The sequence below is a fragment of the Prionailurus viverrinus genome, chromosome A2, assembly GCF_022837055.1.
Source record: "Prionailurus viverrinus isolate Anna chromosome A2, UM_Priviv_1.0, whole genome shotgun sequence".
Lineage (NCBI taxonomy): Eukaryota > Metazoa > Chordata > Mammalia > Carnivora > Felidae > Prionailurus > Prionailurus viverrinus.
The window spans coordinates 133858796-133879414 of NC_062562.1; the positions used below are offsets into that span (position 1 = coordinate 133858796).

The 20619-nt window shown below is 38.5% G+C and overlaps 1 protein-coding gene across 5 annotated transcripts in view; it reads left to right on the top strand.

Annotated features, from left to right (window-relative positions):
* Positions 1 to 20619, top strand: part of MDFIC (MyoD family inhibitor domain containing) — an 87293-nt gene that overhangs the window by 5212 nt on the left and 61462 nt on the right. For all 5 annotated transcript variants that reach the window (XM_047841974.1, XM_047841971.1, XM_047841988.1 and 2 more), the window contains one exon: positions 14234 to 14356. In XM_047841974.1, the coding sequence (XP_047697930.1) occupies positions 14234 to 14356 (123 nt within the window). The remainder of the gene's footprint in view (positions 1 to 14233; positions 14357 to 20619) is intronic.

The following is a 20619-nucleotide window of genomic DNA, read 5'->3' on the forward strand; positions in this document are numbered from 1 at the left end:
TGGTAGACATACAGGGAGTGGAGTGGGTCCTTCTAGGATCTAGTGGGTAGAAGCCAGGGGTAATGCTAAATATCTTACCATGCATAGGACCAAACAGCCCCTCACAACACAGAATTATCTGGCCGAGAATGTAAGATGCATTGAGATACTACCCTAATATTTCAAGGCTACTGGCATTTTTGGTCCCACTCTGGACTTTTAGAATCAGAATCTCTGGATATGGAAGGGTCAAGAATCTGTATTGTTAACAGTCTCCAGGTGCTCTTTATCTCTAGTTGAAAATAATTGTTGGGGCGCCTGGGTGGCGCAGTCGGTTAAGCGTCCGACTTCAGCCAGGTCACGATCTCGCTGTCCGGGAGTTCGAGCCCCACGTCAGGCTCTGGGCTGATGGCTCAGAGCCTGGAGCCTGTTTCCGATTCTGTGTCTCCCTCTCTCTCTGCCCCTCCCCCGTTCATGCTCTGTCTCTCTCTGTCCCAAAAATAAATAAACGTTGAAAAATAAATTAAAAAAAAAAAGAAAATAATTGTTATATAGGCTTTTGTCTGCAGAAAGATATATTGATAGGTTTCTAGTAAGTCTCTCATTTTTAGTTAGAAAGGCCTCAGAAAGCTTTAAAAACAGTCTCTTTCAAGTTCAAAATTTTAAATCCTATCACTCTGTGTATCTTCTACATTACTACTTGTCAGCATGTTTATCACATACCCCAATTAATACAAATAATCCTGAGTGTATTCTTCCTCAAAGAACTTTCTAACATTTTGTGGACTGTAACACAAATGTATTGTGAACTTTAAAAAGGAAATACAGAGATGAAAATTGTAAGTGGATGTAAGTACATGAAAATGTAAGTGAAATAGGTATTTTAGTACTTTCTTCTACCAGCTCAGTAGATATTCGTGTCCTGCCACCCGTACACTTCTCTTTGGAGATCCCAGCATTATGGAATAATAAGGAAAAGAGTGCATAATTTGCACATGGGTTGTGTTCATTTGTAAGTTGGAGTTTTGGAACCTAAGTTACCCTTTCTCATAGAAACAGTGATAAATTATATTTAGTTCCCTAATCTCAAAAAATTAGAATCAACTTATATTAAATATTTATTACTAATTTTTATTTCTACCATAGCCTTTTTTTCCTCTTTGCATTATTTCTGCTTTACTCAAATGCTTCATAAATATTCAATCCTACACACACACGAGTATGTATGTATATGTGTGTATATATATATATATATCTTGAACCTTTCTGTGTGACAAGTACAGAGAGGAATACACTGAATGAAATTCGGGTCTTGCTGAATGATGGGAAAACACCTACATTCACCCATAACTGTAATACAAGGTAGACTGATAGGTGCTATGATAGACGTAGAAAGAATGTGTGATGACAGAACATGGGAGACAGAAAGTATCTCTAGCTGGGGCATTTGGAAGAACCGCAAGGAAAACTTTTGATTTGAGCTGGACAAAGAAGCACGATCATAGAACTCAGCTCTGTGAAGATGGATAATGGAGAGCAAAACTTGGAGGTGATTATTACAAAATGTTGAATGCTTCACTAAGCCCTTTGTATGGGCTGTATCAAAGAACAAAGAGTGAGGTAAAGTTGTAAAGATAAACTGAAGTAATTTTGAGGATGGCTCTAATTCTCCACTAAGGTGTTTGTATATCCTTTTTGTAGGCAGTGGTGAGCCATTGAAAGTTCTTGAGAAGGGGAAGGACAGGACCAAATTGGTGTTTTTTAGGAGAATAAATCTGGTAGCAGTGCAAAGGATGATGTTGGTACGAGGGGCAAGAGTGAAGGCAGTGATTATCCGGGAAGCTATGACAGGCACTTGACAAAAAGGACATAGGGCAGCCCCACTAGGAATTTGATCGAGGAAATGGGTTTAAGGACAATAGCAAAAGTAGGATAGAGTTCTTCCTAGCTGTGAGAGCCCCTTGAGGGCCTTAAGTTTTACTTACTCAGCTGTGAATCTCCTAAAGCATAGTGTCCAGATTTTGTTGTATCTGATTGATATAGTTGAGCGATGTATTTTATACGGGAGGTAGTGTGAAGGTAGAAATTCAAGGTAATCCAGGGGTTTGATTTTTTAGCCTGAGTGGAAACATGGGAGGAGCTGTTGAGTCTTCTTTGGATCATCTTCGTTCCTGGAGCTTATCCCTTGCCATGATAAGCCAGCAAGCCACCAAGAACTAGAACTTGTACCTAGGAGAGTGGTGAGGGTCAAGCTCACAGGGTCAGAGTTCACCACCAGATAATTGATGGCTGGACACAAGAGTGAGGGAAAGGACTGAGGAAAAGCTTTGGGGGCATGGCCACACTTGAGGAAGGAGAAGGAAAAGAATACAGAAAGAGAGTCCATAAGGATTGGTCACAGAAGCCTTAGAGGTTTAGTGGTCATGGAAGATGAAAAAAGTTGTGATTTGTTAAGGGAGAAACCAGGTGTAGAGAGGATTTCAGTTGGGTGGATTTTGAGCTTGCTCACCACGTGCTAATGGAAAGAAATCCAGGGGAGAGAGGGAGATGGAAGTTGAAAGGGTATGGGGTACAGTGGTGGTGTGGTGGGTGTGTGTAATTGAAAGTAAAATTCCGGGACAGAATTGGACAGAGACCAGTCATAGGAAAGTAGACCACGTTCCCTTTACAGATGGGCATGGGAGAAAATAATAAATGATAATCTAGACACAGTTTGATGAGAAAGGGAGATCTTGGAAGGCCTAGATCTTCTTAGCAAAGTAGATGGTAACATTTGCTGAGAGCAAGAGTGGGGGGTGGTTAGGATGAGTCAAGAAATTTGAGATGTGTGGAAAAGATTTCAAAGAATGAAGTATTCAAGAGGGATTCAATCTGGGGCAAACAAAAGGGCTGCTCTGTAGCACTGAGGGCTTAACTGAGAATGAATGGCATGAATTTTTAGTGGACACGGTCAGCGTGGTTGATTGCCTTTCTCAGCAAGGAGCATGTGGGAGCTTGGGAATAGAGCTGATAAATGAGTTTTTGGAATTAGCATAGGGTTGGAGGTTGGCAGGGTAGAAGCAGTGGGGGACAAAGGAGGAGGATTACCCATGTGTGAGAAGAGTGTATTTGTTCTAATGAATCTTGTGTTCTAGGGTGTATGGGGAGGCAGAGAGCCCAGCAGTGTAATTGGCAGGTAAGGTTTCTGGCCAGCAAGAACCATGCTTGTTGGCCTTGTTTGGTCAGTTAACATGTAAGGATTTATACGTTTATACATTTATAAATATATATATGTATTTGAGTGACCTTTATAGGGCTAGTTGGGGGGGAAACTGGAATTTTTGGGTGTGTAAGAGCCTTTCCTGTTTCTTTGAACCTTATTTCCTGGATCTTGTTGAGGTGATATCATGGAAAATTCTAATAGCTGTGTGCAATTATTTTAGTATCATTATATTTTTATAATAATAAAAGATTTGGGGAAAATAAGGAAACCTAAATTGACATAATCTGAAGTTAAGCCATTTGCAAATGGAAAATTAGAACGATACAGTAACCAACAAAGGAGAGAAATGATTCAACCAAATAAATGGTCTTTCTGAGGTAACATGATTATTCTACCCTATATAAAGTTAGGGGATGTGATTTTTATGTTTCTTTTTCTAAAAGTCTTTCTTAAGTTTTTACTAAGGAAAGATTGATCCTGCACTGTCTAGATACTAGATGTTTGGATAGTTGGATGTTGGTGATTGGAGCAGATGAAGGACGTCGTGGTTCCTCCCATTGTCTTAATCACACATGTATTTGTGCACCAGTGTTTTGGATGCTTCTCTCTCTTTTCCTTATCTCTGTGTCTGTGTCTCTTTTTCCCTTTCCTCCTCTCCTTTTACCATTGACACTTTCCTGAAGTTACTTAAACTTTTCGTATCTGCTTTCACATTCGCATACATCTTCTCCAGAAGGAAAGCTTTTAATCTTGAGTTTGAAAGCCAGTTATGTTTTAAAAAGATTCTAATTTAATCAGTTAGGGTTCACTAAGCAGGAGCTATGAACAGAGTTATTTTAACATTAATTTCGTTTGTGGTTTCTACTTGCAGTCCACTTCTGTTTTCAGATTCACACCCACATGATCTGAAGTAAGATGATTCATATGCATGTGCTTTTATGCCTGATTTTTTTTTTTACTAGTTTCAGGAGTAGAATCTGAAGTTAATTTTCCTGCCAGCACATAGATTTCATTATTGATACGTTTGAAGAGAAACCGTGTCAACAAATCGTTTTTGTGTGCCTACTGCGTGCGAAGTCTTGTGCAGATTAAGAATCTGTAATGCGTAGTTTGCCCACAAGGAATTTGTAAAGTTAATTCCTTGTCTAAATATCAATTCAAGATTACAACAAGAACCAGGTGACAGATTAGTTTATGGCCAGTTGCCAGCTGACTGGTGCAGTTGTGGAGCATACAAATTCAGAGGTTGAATGAGAAACCCAGAGTGGCAAGAAGTCTGTTCCTTCTGGGTTGGGCTGCTAGTGATCCCATCTGAAGAAGACATAGTTTGCAGGTTTTTGGTTTGAATTATGCAGAATTGAGCACCAAAAATAAAGCAATTTGTGGTTGAGTAGGTGACAGACTCTCTGAAGGCAGCTGGAACACACAAAGGAACCAGCCTCTTCTCTAGGATCAGGTCCTCCTACTCTTTTCCCTGGATCAGCCCTTGATCTCCTGGGCTCTATGAACGTGGACCTACTCTGTTGTTTGTTTTTCCATCGCTCATGCAGCTTGCATTTTCTGAGGGGTATTACTCTTTATTTCTCACTGAAGTACAAGATGAAATTTTGGAGCATGGGAAAGGTGTCGGAGCTTCCATTAAAATATGTACAACGTGACAATATACCGATTTGTCATCACTATGCGAAATGAATTTTTACTTGAGCTAAGGAGTAACATATTCAGTCTTTGTGTTGAAATAATTTCAAGAAAAAGGTGGCATTGGTAGTGGGCATAGGAAAATATACATTTGAGAGAGATTGGGAAGTTCTAATTAGCTGGATCTCATAGTTGACTCTGTTAGGGCGGAGAAAATAGAGAATTGAAAGATGATTCTGTGAACACCGCTGACCAAGATATAGACTATAGTTGGAGAAACAGGGCCAGAAGAGAAGTGGTGATTAATTGCTAAAATTTTAGGAAATGTTGAGTTTGAGTTGCCAAAGATATATTCATGTAGAGGTGAGACTTCAAATCTGTAGGTCAGGACAGGGAGCAAGTCTAGAGGAATGGATTTACAAGTTCTCCTCCTGGAGGCCATCAGCCATTTGTGAGATTACAAAGATTGTGGGGCCAGAATGGGTTTGTTGTCTTAGAGGAGAATCCAAAGAAAGCAATGTCTCAAAGAAATGATCCTGAAGGCAAGAAGCCACGTCACTTTTGGACTGAAGTCCAAAAAATAAATGGCAATATGGTTCTGCTTCTCTTATCATTATCTTATTTGTGTTTTCACTACTATGTGAAATGCTCTTCTCCATCCTCTCTCACTTATATCAGGAGTGGACTCAAATCATAGCTTTGAAAAAGGCTTTACAGATGAAACAACCCCCTTTGGTTCACTTTTGATTTCCATTGGCCTTCATTCTTGTAACAGTGCCAAATTAAGGTTCATCCCCACCCGATATAACTGAGAAGTAACAGAAAAGTTTTAGAATTGTGGCACTTACAACAGTGATCATGACAAAAGACTGAAGATGGGTGTGTGACATCATTTTAAAAAAAGAGGAAGATGTCAGAGTCCTCAATTCCTTTTTGTAATGGGCGTAGTCAATTGCTAAGTAAGAAAACTGCTGCAGATATGGCCTCTCTGGATTTCCACAGTAAGACAAACTGTTTGATGATGGCTTTCTAGACAAGATGAAGAAGACTATCCTGTCTATAAGGGTGAACAGAATGTTAAAAAGGTCCCGAAAAACGATTGAAGGAATTGAGGGTGTTTAGCACGGAGAAAATAGACACAAGGGCATGAGATATTTTCTAATATGAGACAGTCACAGAGGGAACATTAGACTTTGATTGCAAAGAGCAAAATAATGATGAATCAGCAAAAAAATGTAAGGAAGTAGATTTTAGCCAATTGTGAGGAAAGCCTGTGAATGATTAAAACAGTCCCAAACTGGAGTCAATGATGTGCTGACGCTATTTCCCTGCCCCAGAAGTAGTCATGCCTATACTCCTTGGCTTGTTCTTGGGGATATTGGATGGTGAAGGTATTCATCTGAATTCAAGTTAGCAGGTTGGGCTGAGACCTCTAAAAGCTCATCTAACTCCAAATTCCATTAGCCTGTGAGTGTTTGGTTTTAGCATGAGTATACTTGGTTGAAAGAACACAAATGAGCATATATTTGAAGTGGGAGGAGTTTACTATGCCTCAGGGTAGGTCATCCTGAAAATATATTTTTAGGAGAAAGAACTATAGGTTTGGATGTCAAAGGGCAGGAGATAAAGATGACCTAGGTAATGTGCCCTGGTTGCAAGTATCAGCTTTCTGTCATGTAACCTCTCCCTACTCCTTCTGCCATTTATTTAGAACCCGGATTTATTGAGATATTATTATATTTTGTACCTATTCATTTGCATGGTTCTATTCAATTGTATATTTATCTAACTTTGGAATTGTTTTCCGCTTTGCTGTGTATATAACCCACTCTACCTACCCCCAAATTTTAAACCAGTTGAGTCAATGTCATTTTTATCACTCTTGAATATAAATGCACCCTAAGCTTTTAAATGCATACGAAGCCCTTTGAATGAATGCACACTAGATTTTGCTCAGTCTTATTTTTCAAAATATCGATAACAGTGAATTGATTAAATTGATTCGGGCATTTAGTTAGTTCTATAAACATCTATAATGATTTGTGCTTATATAATAATTCTTGTATTTACAAAATCATGAAATTTTATGCATATGCTCATTCATCTGTTAAAATACTTTGGTTATCCTAACTTTTTTTGGACAATGAGATTTTAATCCAATTTATTTTTTGTTCTTGAATTAAAATTTTTGAGAGAGCACACGTGTGTGTGTGTGTGTGTGTGTGTGTGTGTGTGTGTGTGTGTGTGCAAGCAAGGGAGGGACAGAGGGAGAGAGAGAATCCTAAACATGCTCTGTGCTGTCAGTGTAGAGCCCACTGTGGGGCTCAATCTCATGACTGTGAGATGATGACCTGAGCTGAGATCAGGAGTTCAACTGACTGACATTCAACTGAGTGAGCCACCCAGGTGCCCCGATTTTAACCCATTTTAGAGCATTAGGCAAAGCAGGTTGGTTTTGCAATGTTTCTTGAAGGTCATTAGGCTTGAGGGTTTTGTTTGTTTGTGTTATTTTGATGAGTGAAGAAGTAAAATTCCAGAACCTTAGGCCTTCCTGGAAACTGCTTTATCTTTGATTTTTAAAGGTTACTTATGGGAAGCATTTGTAGATTTCCACATTGTTCTGAGCCTCTGGGAAAAACAGACCCAGATTTTTTACTTTGCCCAGAGATTTTAGTCTTGGATTACTTGAGATTTCATAAACCGGAACACACATAGACCATCTGAAACGATGCTGATATTTTAAAGGAAGAATAAGAATTGTTTAAAACAATTGCTTTGTTTTCAGAAAAAGGGGGTATGAATATAGATTGCACAGCAGTAAGAATATCCATAATATATAGATTATAAATAATCTGACATAGATTATTATCAAATATTAAATTGAATTGGATGAGATCTAACATGCAAAAGTCCCCAAATTTAAGTACAAAGAATGGTACTTGTATTCCTTTTATATATGAATATATGTGTGTTTTACACTAAGTTTTTGAGGTTTTGTAAAGATTTCTGCCAAGCACCATCATTTATATTAGTCTTCCATGAAGTAAGCAAATAAAGTATGGTTAACGAGTAGAAAATATATTTGATGGTTGGTTTGTACATTTACATATACCTCTGCCTAGTTCAGTAGAATATTTTGAGGTGGCTTATAAGAGTACATTTTAAAAGAATATTAAAACCTAATAATGGAAAATACAGGTACCTAGGAGATCCAAACATGAGGGAAAATCAAAATGTATATAGAGACCGTAGGGTCAGACTCACTCAATTTTGTTTGTAAATTTGGGTCAAAAAGAAAACTTTTTCTTTAATACGATGTTCCTTGTGCATCAGGAAAAATGTATAGCTTCTCAGAGAAAGCAATAGTTTTCCTCATACTAAGTCTGGAAATAGATTTCTTGCCTGCTTTTTCACATAGGGATTACTGACTAGATAGTTCCTTCAACATCTTCCATATGATAGCTTTATATCAGGGTTTTAAAAGATGCTTATTGTAATAACAGTTAATGAAATAATAATAGCAAATGTGGATGAGCCCTTACTATATAAGAGAAACTCTGCTTTCCAGGCATGATTCCGTTTATTTCCACAGCCAGTTTATGAAATAGATACTATTGCTATTCCTATTTTAAAGATTAAACATGTGACAGTTAATTTGCCCAGGATCCATAGCATTCGTGGTTGACCCAGGCACCCTGATTTGAGATCCTGTGCCACTAACCACTTCCAGCGCAAAGTACAATTTAGAGATGGTCTTTCTGTCCCAGAGAACCAAAGAGAGTCTTTGTTCATCAGGAAGGATTCAGATATCTGCACTTGTACATGACAGGATTATCTCCATTTCTTGGAAAACCCTGGCACGTACAGAACTCTGTGTTTAAAAGCTCATTAGTAATTTTCACAAACTAATCATCCTCATGCAGCATGGCTAGATTCTTTTACTATTGTGTGCTAAAAGCATTTAACTCTTGAGATGGTATATTTGCTTGATTACAAACTGATGGAAAGACTATCCCTTTTCAGTGGTTGACACTGTTATCTTTTAGAAAGGCTTAAGTTTACTATGTCTACCTTCAATGGGCAGAACTGAGACTAGTTATAAATTACCTGATAGCAAATTTGTGTTCAAAATAAAGAACAACTTACTAATAGACCTAACTGACCAGGAATAGGGTTGTTTCCTTGTGTGAGGGATCATTCCTTGGAGGTTTGAAGGGCTGAGTGGTGTGGTGGGTCTTTCTACACTTGGTACAGTATCAAAAGAGCTGCAAGATGCTTTCCACTTCTGGCTTTTCTCCTATTTTTGCCTGAATGTCTGTCTCTGACTCTCATTCTGCATTCTCATCAGTAAAATGAAGCCAACGTGTTCTTACGATATCATTGATGGTTCCGAAGATCAAATAAATATTAAAGCCCTTTGAAAATTGCTAATACTGTAATTCCAAAAGTTAATTAATTTACTCTTTCAACTAAAGGAAGTGTTTTATTTTTAAAAACTTGTTTAACAACCATATACCAGCTAAGTGGCTGTTCTGTGGCATAGAACATAATATGTTGTACATATATTATTATCCAATTTACTTATATGTAATGCTTTTAGATTTTTCTCTTGTTAATCACCATTCAACTGGGTTATTCCCTAACTCTCAGAGGTCAGTAAAATTCTCATTCTCAAGGTTTCAAATTTGGACAATGTCAACTAGGTAAAATGTTATAGAATTTTAAATGAAATGGAAATTCTGTTTACCTGGATCTCATTCTTCTTCAGCAGGAACGATTGAGATTGGAGAGAGATTACTTTTCACCATTCATACCCTTGTTTAGAAAAATAACAAAAAATAAAGAGTATTGATCCTGTGAGAGAGCCATTTCTGAGTAGGACATATTGTATTTAAATCGATCATTTAGAATTCTTACTATTTTCTTTTGATTCTTTTGCTTAATTCATGCTTGTTATTTTCTTTGAGAATTAACTCAAATCCAATGCCTTACAAAGGTTTTTCTTTGATTTCCTCCCCTCTATTCTGAACCCTTCAACGTGTATATGAAGTTTTGGCTCTGTTGTTTAGACTGTTTGCAAAGTCAGACTTACAGAATTGTGGAGACCAAAAAGGCCTCTGCCATCATCCAGCTCAATGCCCTCGCTTCTGTTTGAAGAAAATGAGACCCAGCCCCAGCCACATAGCTGGTCAGTTTTTGAGTCAGGATTACAACCCAGTGCAGTTTCCATTACCTTCTGTTTGGTAATTGCTTGATTGTTTTGTGTGTATGTTTGGTCTCTCAAGCTAGAGGATTTTTTTTGTCAGAGACCAAGGTGACTTTATTTTCCTCCCTCAGCCAAAGATTTCTTCCGTACTTCTGTGATTCCTGGGAGGCTAGCCTTATGGAAGCAGATGCCAGTAGTATGCAGCTGTCCTCTGGTCTAGTGCTGTTTTTAAAGTGTCTTCAAGTGTATTTTAATTTCTAAAACAATGCTTATGTATTCGTCTATTAGTAGAGCTTGTTAATGTCCTATATAACTCATGATTTGTATTTTCATAGTTGTCCTGACCTGGAGACCAAACTGAATACCTCTGTATTAGTGATTAGGTAAAATTGTATTTTCTGATTACTTGGAATACTGTGACGAGGTGATGTGAAGTGAGGTCTGTATTGCAGTATTGAATAGGCTTTTCTAAGTGTTCTCGAAATTGTGTAGTACAGAAGAGCTTGCTTAGAACAGTGTCCCTCAAACCTGGCCATATATGATGATGACATCCCTCCCCCCATCTTACCCCATACCACCTGAATTGGAACCTGTGCCTCTTTATGTTTAAGGGGCTCAACAGTGAAGACCCACTAGCGTAGAAGAACAGCATTATTGAGATGACCACGGTCCCCTTTTAAGAGAAAACTGTTAAGTTAGAGAGCAGTGCTGCTTGGTTGTATACGCAGAATTCTTACAGAAAGGTACAGGCTGAGCTCATGCATCACGAAGTTACTTGATTGCCTATGGGATGTGCCTTTTGGGACCATATACTAGTTTAACAGCATCTACAAACCTTCATAAACCCAGGAAGGAATTGATTAAACCAGGACTGTCGCCCTGCTTCTGCAGTTCAGAAGTGACACACACACAGTAAACCTCCATTGATAACAGAAATCTGTTAGAAATTGCCTGTTTGTCATCTTACTGAGTAGTGGCTGACCCAAAGTACTGAAAGTTGTAGTAAGGTTGGTTCTGCGGCTGGGCATCATGATTCCCGCCTTACCATTGTCTATCAATTAAGTCTTAGTCTGCCTCCATGCGTTTCTCCAGTGTTAGATGTAACGGTGCCCCATTTATGAGACTGTTATATAGGTATTCCATTAAATATTACAAACATGCCAATAAAATAATATACACATGTTAAAAAGTTATAGAACATTCAAGTGGCCACAGAAATTTAATTTTTAAAAGTGGAGAATTGGCAAAAGTCAACTGAATTTTTATGCTTAGAACCTTTTCTGAGCCTTGTTTTGGGCTGGGTGCTGTGTGGGTCATAGCAAAAAGCTAAGGCCAACTTTTGGGCTAAGACATTTACTTTTCAAATGAGGCAAAGTTGGATAGACTGATGATTATGATTTGGTAGTAATTACATTTTGTTTCTTATTTCTTGAATATAAAGGGACAAAGAATGATAATTTTTCTTTTTTAACTTGAGAAGGACTCTAACTCTAGAATTTCACAGATAAGGAAACTTAAAAAAAAATAAGTGATAAACTGTTCCTTAATAAATACTTAAAGCAGAAGAACTTTATTTTCCTCTTAGTGGTAGGTCACTAGTAAATCAGCGTGTATATGGACCACATGACATTTTCATTTATTCAGTGGAGAGTTTAGAGGGCCTGTGTTGAGCACTTGAATATTGGACATGATTCAAATGTGAGTCAAGTGTGTCTAGAGGCTTTATTCATACCTATTTTCTTTTAGTCAGCAATGCTTCATAATGCCCTGGTTTCATGAATTAATTTTAATGGAATTAAACTTGAACAGCTCAAAATTATATAATTAATTTCATTCAGCTTCAATTAAAGTTGCTAATTGAATCAAGCCTACTAGCATGACACCTGGCGGCAGTTAGCTTCATAACAGTAGCAGCAAGTGTGTGGGACTCTGCTGATGAGCTAGTTTGTGTATACTAGTGACTTTTTATAAAAAGCTCTTCTGTTGATAATCTCAGAAAGGCCTTGAGTTGACTGTAACAGTGGAAAGATTTCTGGAGTTGTTTAAAAAAGTAAAGATTTTAATTGAAACGAACACCTCTCAGGAAGATTACATTTTCTCTAGGATAATGCTGAGTAAATGTTACATAAATCTTCTAGAACATATTGGTTTAGCATGCTTCTGATTTATATTTTACTGCTATCTGAATATGGTTTTGCTTTCTGAAAATACTTAGCATTGAAGACCTTGCTTTTTTTCAGAGATTTTTAGCCTCTGGACTTAGTCCTAAGCGGTGTCCATCTATTTTCATGTGTTGAAATGTGTTTCATGGCAGAACTTTTCAATTGTTGTGAAATCCCCATGGTACATGAGAAACTTTTGCATGTGCAGAAAATTTTTCCTTCCACTGGAAATGTTAACAGAGTTGACTAACAACTTCTGTTTGAATCTCTTTCCTTTCCTTGCTTCCATGGCTTGACATCATCCAGTTTCTCGTCCTTCTCTGACTCCTGTCTAATTGTACAGACCCCTCTTGGTACTCTTATTTTAATGTGCTCACTCTTTTGATGGGCCCATTCATTTAAATGGCTTTAGCAGTCAGGTTTAGGAAGATCACTTTTCCCAGCTATAACTTTATTTATGATTTGCACTTTCAAATGTGCAACCTAAAGTCCTCCTCTACTAAACTGTAAAGTTCATGAAGGCCTGAGCTGTGTCTCAGAATTCATTGAGCCTTCATTGCCTGACACGATGCCTAAAACATCTACATACAAATAGATATTTTTAACTAATAAATTGTTCTCCTCCTCTCCAGGTTTTCCCCTTCAAATCCTTGACCAAGAGAGCTCCATCATCTCCAATCCCATCTTCCCTGATCATCTGTGCAAATCTCCAGTTATGTTCTCACATCTACCCCCTTTCCCATCTTGTTGTTCAGTAGATTAAGCTCTGATTAAACTGGACTAGTCTAAGCCTCTCTTATACTCTGTTCTCCCTCTTAGATACATCCATACTCCAGTGATTGTCAAGGATGTAAGTGCAGTAAAATTACCTAAGTGCCCCATCCCTAAATTGAAATAGAATCTTTAGTGGTGGGGTCCAGGAATCTGCTTTTTAAAAAGCCCCCCAAGTGAGTTAAAATGCATATGGGATTGAGACACTGCTGTGCACAAATGAATTAATCTTCCTAATGCACAGCTCTGATAAAGCAATTCATAAAGCTTCAATGGCTACTTTGACTTACTCATCTTGCCTTGAAATTCTGTCTAGATTTCTCACCTTCACATTCAGATACCCATGCTGTGTCCCTAATCAAACCTTTATAGTCTTATCTCCTAATGTCCCCCTTAAAGTATTTCACACTCCAGAGAGTTGGAACCTTTGCTGGAGTTTATGCTTGTGGAGTTTGGCCAGGCCATGCTTCCACCTGGAATGACCTTTCTCCCATCTCTGTTTGCAGAATTCCTGCTAGTGTTTTGAAGACTATCCAACATGCACCTTTCTCTGGGGTGCTTTTCTTGAGGTCTGAATCTTGATGACTTTGTTTTTCTTCCTTTGAACCTCTTTATTGCTCTGGACCTCTTCTAACATGGATTTTACCTTGTGTTGTAGTTAGCTTTTTGTTTGAGTTGTCATGTTCCTGATCAGATGTTACTTTTCCTTACTGGCTTTCACCCTAAGAGCCCATAAACCCCTGTATAAATCTCCCATCCTAAACATCTCCCTTTGTGAGAATACGTAACACAGCCCTTGCCTCTTTCCCAAGTTTCTGCAGAGAGAACTCTGCTTGTTTCTGTACCTTCTCACTTCTCAGTTGCTCCCACTGAGCTTCAGCCTGATTTTTAATCCCCACCGTTCATTGGGATCTCTTCTCCTTTGTTGCTTTCTCTGCTGCACCTGCCCTCTGCATGTATGGACTCACTTTCATCTTTTATGTGACCTTTCCACATTTCTCTGTCATGGCACACCACTTGTGTTATGATGACTTATTTACGGTAACAGGTTAGTTTTAATGTAAACACGTTTGTTTCTTTGATGTTTGTCACATAGTAAGTGCTCAATAAATCTGTTACTGCTTCAATACCTATGCGACAGTCAATAGAAGTACTGCTCCCATTTCCTTAAATTATGGCAGACTTGGAAGCATTTGGAAAAAAAAAACCATAAACTGAAAAAAATAGAGAACAATATGTAACATTTAATGGTAACAGATCTTTTGTTTTATTTAGAAAAATGTGATAAAGAAAATACTGAGAGAAATATAACTCAAGCTGCCGATAGCTGCTTCACACATGGAATGATGCAAGACCAGTCCATTTGGGGAAATTGTTCAGATGACGAACTCATCCGAAGTAAGTATTTTTAGAGAAAATCAGAGTGATTTGGATATATGCCTATGATAATAGGCTTTTAGTTAATTGTCCCATATAATTTTCCTGGAAATCTATAAACCAACAGAGTTTATCTGAAAGTATGTTCGTGAGTATTTTAAAAAACAGAGCTAAAACTAGAATATAGGTAATCCTGTTTGTCCATTTTCATCCTTTGTTTTTTTTTTTTTTCTTAGAAAAGGAAGAATTAACCTGTAAACGTTGGATTTTATTCTCATAGAGCTAGAGATAAAACTTAATTCCTTCTTGAGCAGTGACTGAGAAGTAGTCAGACAATTCTAAATGGACTGTGAAACTAAAAAGATAATGAAAGAACAAAAGGGCAATGAATAGTATTTTGGTAATGCCATTCTGGTCTCTGTTCTTGTAGCCAAATGACTCCAAATGTTTTTATTTTTTTTTTTACAATTCCCAACATTGGCATTACTTGGCTTTTCTTTTTCTTCTCTTCCTCTCCCTGAACTTGCTCTGTAGACTGTATACAAAAGCTGTGGTTTATTTCCATTTGATGGTGGGAATCCCCGGAAACACCAGTATCTTTTGGGTACTATGTAGAATACTCATGATGTGTCAGGTTCTCCTAAGACCTGAGGCTTTCCCCCACCCCACCCCCACCCCGACCCCGGTAGGTTCAAAATGAATTTGCTATATAATGAAATATTCTTTGTAGCAAACAGGTAAGTATAAAGAATATTGTTATGCTATTTGGTGATAGAAAAAAATACTGTCAATTGCATGAAATAGTTTCTTTGTTGAGATGATGATGATTCAGCCTGTATGATGGGACACTGGCACTCTGGGAGCAACTCTCTAGTTGTTTTACTAATATGCCCTGAAGAAATGCAGAGACAGGGCGCTATGTGCCCCCCCCCAACCCTGGGAAAATGGACAGATGAATGCATACACAAAAGATAAAGTCCGAAGACAGCAACGCCACTCCTGCCTGAAAAATAGCTGGTGAGAATTTCCAAATATTTGCGGGTGACCTTGGACTCTGAATTCTGATTTACAAATTTCAGAAACTGTATTTTTGTTCTCGTCCTGGTCACGCTTTTCTAACTAAGGCAAAGGCGACTTTGTTGGGTCCAGAGAAAAATCTGATGTCTGGATTTGCCAAAACGGAATGTTTTATGTCATATTTAAACTCAACTCAAGCCTGGATAGCACTTCAAAGTTTGCTATTGTGATAGCTTCTGCTGTTCCAACTCCCTGACACTGAACTCTACAAAGCTGCCTGGATTTCCTTCTTTGGCCCCATAGGGTCGTTGGCCATCTCTGAATAATTTAATGTCTGTCTCTCTTAACCCCACAGCTAGGGAGATGTGTGTTTTCCTCTCAGCATCCAGCACATTTTGGGGGGCCCAGTGAAATCTTTTGTAATAACAGTAAGCCCTGGAAAGAAGGCCCTGGCTCAGAGTTGCATGGGGGAGGAGGGGAACATCTGTGGTGAGTCAGGACCGGGCTGGCTCCCGTTCCAGGAGTCCTGTGTGGCTCCCTGAGCACTGTGGAAGAGGAGGACAGCTGGCTCTCATGGAACTGATTTTAGTGTTCCCACTGTAGTGTGAGCTTGGCTGGATGCAGGGATCATCAGAAAAATGAGGCCGGCTGGGGTGTGGGAACGTTTTCAAATGCACAACCCACTCTTTTTCCAAGCTTCCATGGGATAGCTCAGCTGCATAAGCAAGAAGTAGAGGAGAGTGAGTCTGTTTAATACGACTTCTTTTTCTCTCTCTGTTCTTGAGAGTGTTTAGAAGGGCTGGCAGCTAACATCTACGTTGTCTGGATGCCTGCTGCTTTCTTTGTTGGACATTTAAGGCGTAATTTATAGGGGACTGTTAGCTGTCAGTGTGATGAGGCTGTTTTTACTTTTCTGAGAATAACTGAGCTCTGGAAAGTCAAGGGAGTGGTTGCTTTGGAAATTGTATTCTAATTAAAGGGTGTATTCTCAGGCCTCATAAACGAGATCCAAGCTGAGAATAATTTCCAAATTATTCTCTGAACTTTAACCCTGACCTCAGTGGACCACCCACTTGTGGCTCACACTTGGTTCATACTCCACACAGAAGTTCATGAGCTTTGTGTGTCTTCCCTGGTCCTTCTAGAAAACATTGCAGGTGACAGACCTCAGGTACAGTGCTCTCAGGGCCTGGATTTCACATTGGCTGCCCTTGAGTTGCTAACTTATTACTGAGAATCCTTTCTGGAAGTTATAAATAAAAGAGAAGAAATCCATATGGAATCAAACATTTCGAATAAATAGGCCACACACAATCTGGTCAGGGAATGTGCATTGTGATTCTCTTTCTTATGAAATTTAAATTAAAAAGACAATTCTAACGACTCAAGGTTTTTTTTTTTTTTAACCTAAATCAAATCAGTAAAGAATTAAAAATGTAAGGAAGGTAATTTGAGGAAATTTTATGTTTGGGAAGTTTTATTTTTTCATCTTACGAGTTTCCTTTTTACAGTTTACAATGGGTTCATGTTATGAGAAAATATTTTTGGTCTATAATTGCTGGAAAGGGGCTTAAGTCTAAAGTTTAGAGTTTATAAGAGTATATTTTTATGACAACACCAGTAAAGACTTTGGCTTTTCCCCTCAGTTTAGCATATATGATTCAGTATATAATTTGGAGCTATGCCTTGTTTTTATAATCACTATTCCTCTGAATTGGTAAAATAAATGTGGCAGGGAAGTGACACCCTCAATTAATATTAATTTTTCTATTTAACCCATAATGCACATAAACTGGTAACAGGCAATAGGCAACATTTCATGTTTTAATTAGACTAGAAAAGGAACAGAAGTAACATTTTGATCTTAGTCTTTGGGGGGATTTCTAAGGTAGGAAGGAGTGTGTGTGTGTGTGTGTGTGTGTGTGTGTGTGTGTGCGCGCGCGCCTGTGTTCCTGTGTTTACATTCAGATACATGTAGTATTTTCCTTTAATTTAGGTCAAATTCTATTTTAATTATTTCTTATAGAGAGCTCACATTTTTCTTTGTTCTTCTTTCTAAAGTGCCTTAGGTCTCTATCTCTGATTTTCTAGGTCTTTCTGAAAAATTCTTATCACTTAACTTTATCCTTGGCCATTGCTTTTACATACATGTCTCCTAATTCTAAATGCCATTACTTAACTCCAGAAATTTTCCTTAGCTCCTCTTCTGAAATAAATGTCCCATTAAATTAAACTATTTTGTTCAGCTAATTCTCTCCTTTGTGATTTTGTAGAATTCCCATGATCTGAAGCAAAGTTCGAATGCTCTACTTAAATGGCAATCCTCATTCTATTTAACCCATTTATTCATTCTGAAGAGTTTCTTGCTCTCGTAATAGTAAGCACTCAATTGGCAGTAGGTTGCAAGCCTGTTGCCCAAGTCACTCTTGCCTCCTCTTCATGGAGCTAATGCATCAGGCTTTTTCACTCGGCTTGCTGCTTGACATCTTCCTCTTGGTGTCCTCTGAGCTTCCTCTCAACATCAGCGGGCTCGGTTATGCGGATCTCTATTCTTTCTTTCCCAAGACTTGGCCAACGTAGCTCTGATCGCTCCTTAGTGAATATTATTTTATCACTTTAGGGGCCGCCTCTATGTCTAATACTGAAAATGGCAGATACTCAGGTGTACTGTTTATATACAGAGAACATTTGATACTTGGTGATAAGGAAAGATCAGGAGAGATTGGGATTTAAATTTATTTTGCAGGTCTCATGTTTGAATGCACATTATAGTGGTAGTATTAATATTCTCCGAGAATTCACTCATATAAAAGAGGATGTAAACAAACCCCTGAAATAAATACCACCCGATAAGACTGGGAGAGGCAGCTTTCGTGTTACGGTTCTCAGTGGACCTGGAATTCTTTCCTAATATTGCATATGCTCATTCATTGTGGGATCCCATATCGGGAGCAAGTCATTGTGACTTCATCTTGCTCAATATCTTTGCCTCCATTTGTCTCTCAGAAAAATTCTCTTTTTTTAAAAAAAAATACACTGACCACATGGTTATGTGGTTGCAGTTAAAATGCTTTGGTCTGAAGAGAAGAATCTTTTAAAAAAAATTTTTTTAACGTTTATTTATTTTTGAGAGAGAGAGAGACAGAGCATGAACAGGGGAGGGGCAGAGAGAGAGGGAGACACAGAATCTGAAGAAGGCTCCAGGCTCTGAGCCATCAGCCCAGAGCCCGACGCGGGGCTCGAACTCACGGACCGCGAGATCATGACCTGGCTGAAGTCGGACGCTTAACCGACTGCGCCACCCAGGCGCCCCTATTTAAATTTTTTTAATGTTTATTTTTGAGAGACAGAGACAGAGCGTGAGCAGGGGAGGGACAGAGAGAGAGGGAGACACAGAATCGGAAGCAGGCTCCAGGCTCTGAGCTCTCAGCACAGAGCCCGACACGGGGCTCAAACCCACGAACCTTGAGATCATGGCCTGAGCCGAAGTTGGACGCTTAACTGATTAAGCCACCCAGGTGCCCAAACATAAGCTGTTTTTGATGGTTACTTATAATGATCTCATTGTTCAATGACCATCACTAGGCTGCATTCTAGAATGGAACTCAAGTTTACTGACACACTTCTCCCTTAGGGTGCATTATTCCAAGCTCATCTAGGTTTTGACCAAGAAGTTAGGGAGAACCATTGCCATCTTTTGCTTTGGGCATCTTAAGTTCAGTTCTTGGAGGCCAGTGGGAGTTGATGGTCAGGTTCGGATCCTGGATACATGATTCCTGCTGGTGTTGGGCAAGTTATTTAAACTCTATGATCAAAATTCTCATTTTTTAAATGGAGGTCCTGGGGTGCCTGGGTGGCTCAGTCAGTTAAGCATCCAACTCTTGGTTTTGTCTCAGGTCATGATCTCCTGGTGTGTGGCATTGAGCCTTGTGTTAGGCTTCACATTGTAAACGTGGAGCCTGCTTCGGATTCTCTCTTCCTCTCTCTCTCTGCCCCTCCCCTGCTCTCTCTCTCAAAATAAATAAACTGTAAAAACAAAATAAAATGGGGGTACTAATTCTGTATACCTTATTGTATTATTTTAAGGATTATAGGAGAAAAATATTTTTTTATGCTTAATTATCACAGAAATATGTGTCTAAATATTGAATCAATTTATTGATTTTCATTATCTTTGGACACAAGTATCAGTTTCAAAGCTTTGTTTTTTGCTTTTGTTCTTACTCGGTTTCTTTCTTTCGTTCTTTCATTGTTTCTTTTGTTCTTTCTGGATCCATGGTTCGAATGGGTTACATGTCCAGACACCTGATATGCTGGGTATTAGATCATGTCTTCCTGAGATCATTGATAATTATGTCATAATAGAGCATTGGATATTACATGGTTTGTGCTTAATAAATCCTTAAGAAGTACATGGAATTAATGAGATTCTTAAAAATACATCTTGCTTGTATTATTTCATACTTTAGGTTCCTAATATGAGCATTCTAAATCAATACATTCTTTCTTTTTTGCCTTCTAACCCCCTTCTTACTCTCAAGCCATACCTGATTCGTTCACGTCGAGTTCCAAATATTCATAGATGACTCCTAAAGATATTAAAACAGTCAAGTCATAGGTTTGACTGCTCTTCACTTTGAAGCTAGTCTGAAGAGTTCTCAGTGAACGGTGGCAGTGCTCTGAATAATGTTCATTGTCTGTGGAGGTGGGTAGGAATGGCACTTTATGTAAGACCTATTTTCGTTCCCTAGTTCTTTTCTTGCTTTGCTAGAAGAGTCTGAGACTCCTTTAGTTCCTTTGTTCCTTCATTGCTCTTTCCCTTGCTTACTGCCTGTCTCCCCAGCTTCCTTCCTTTCTTCTTCCTTCTCCTATCTTTCTCAACTTTTTAAAATTGGTTTTAAAATGCTTCGCGTTCTATAAAGTATACAATGTATATAGCTGATGTTGTTGTCCTTACTATTCCTATTAATATTCTAATTTATTACTTACCCTTCACCCTTATCTTATACCATGAATCATTTCATTTCCAGTCTATCTCTTGCTGCCCTTTTGTCAAAGATTTTCAGGCTCTTTCTGATATCCCTAAAATCTTTTTGTCTTTATTGGGAGAGATGAGATGATATTGAAATACAGGTGGCGGGTGGGGCTCAGTGAGGGAACCAGATATATTCCTTTCCCATCTGGGAGTTTCTTCAAGTCTCAGGGAGGAGCTGAGGCCTGGAAATTACCACAGAGATTACCCTGAAAATGCTAACCACTGAAGAAAT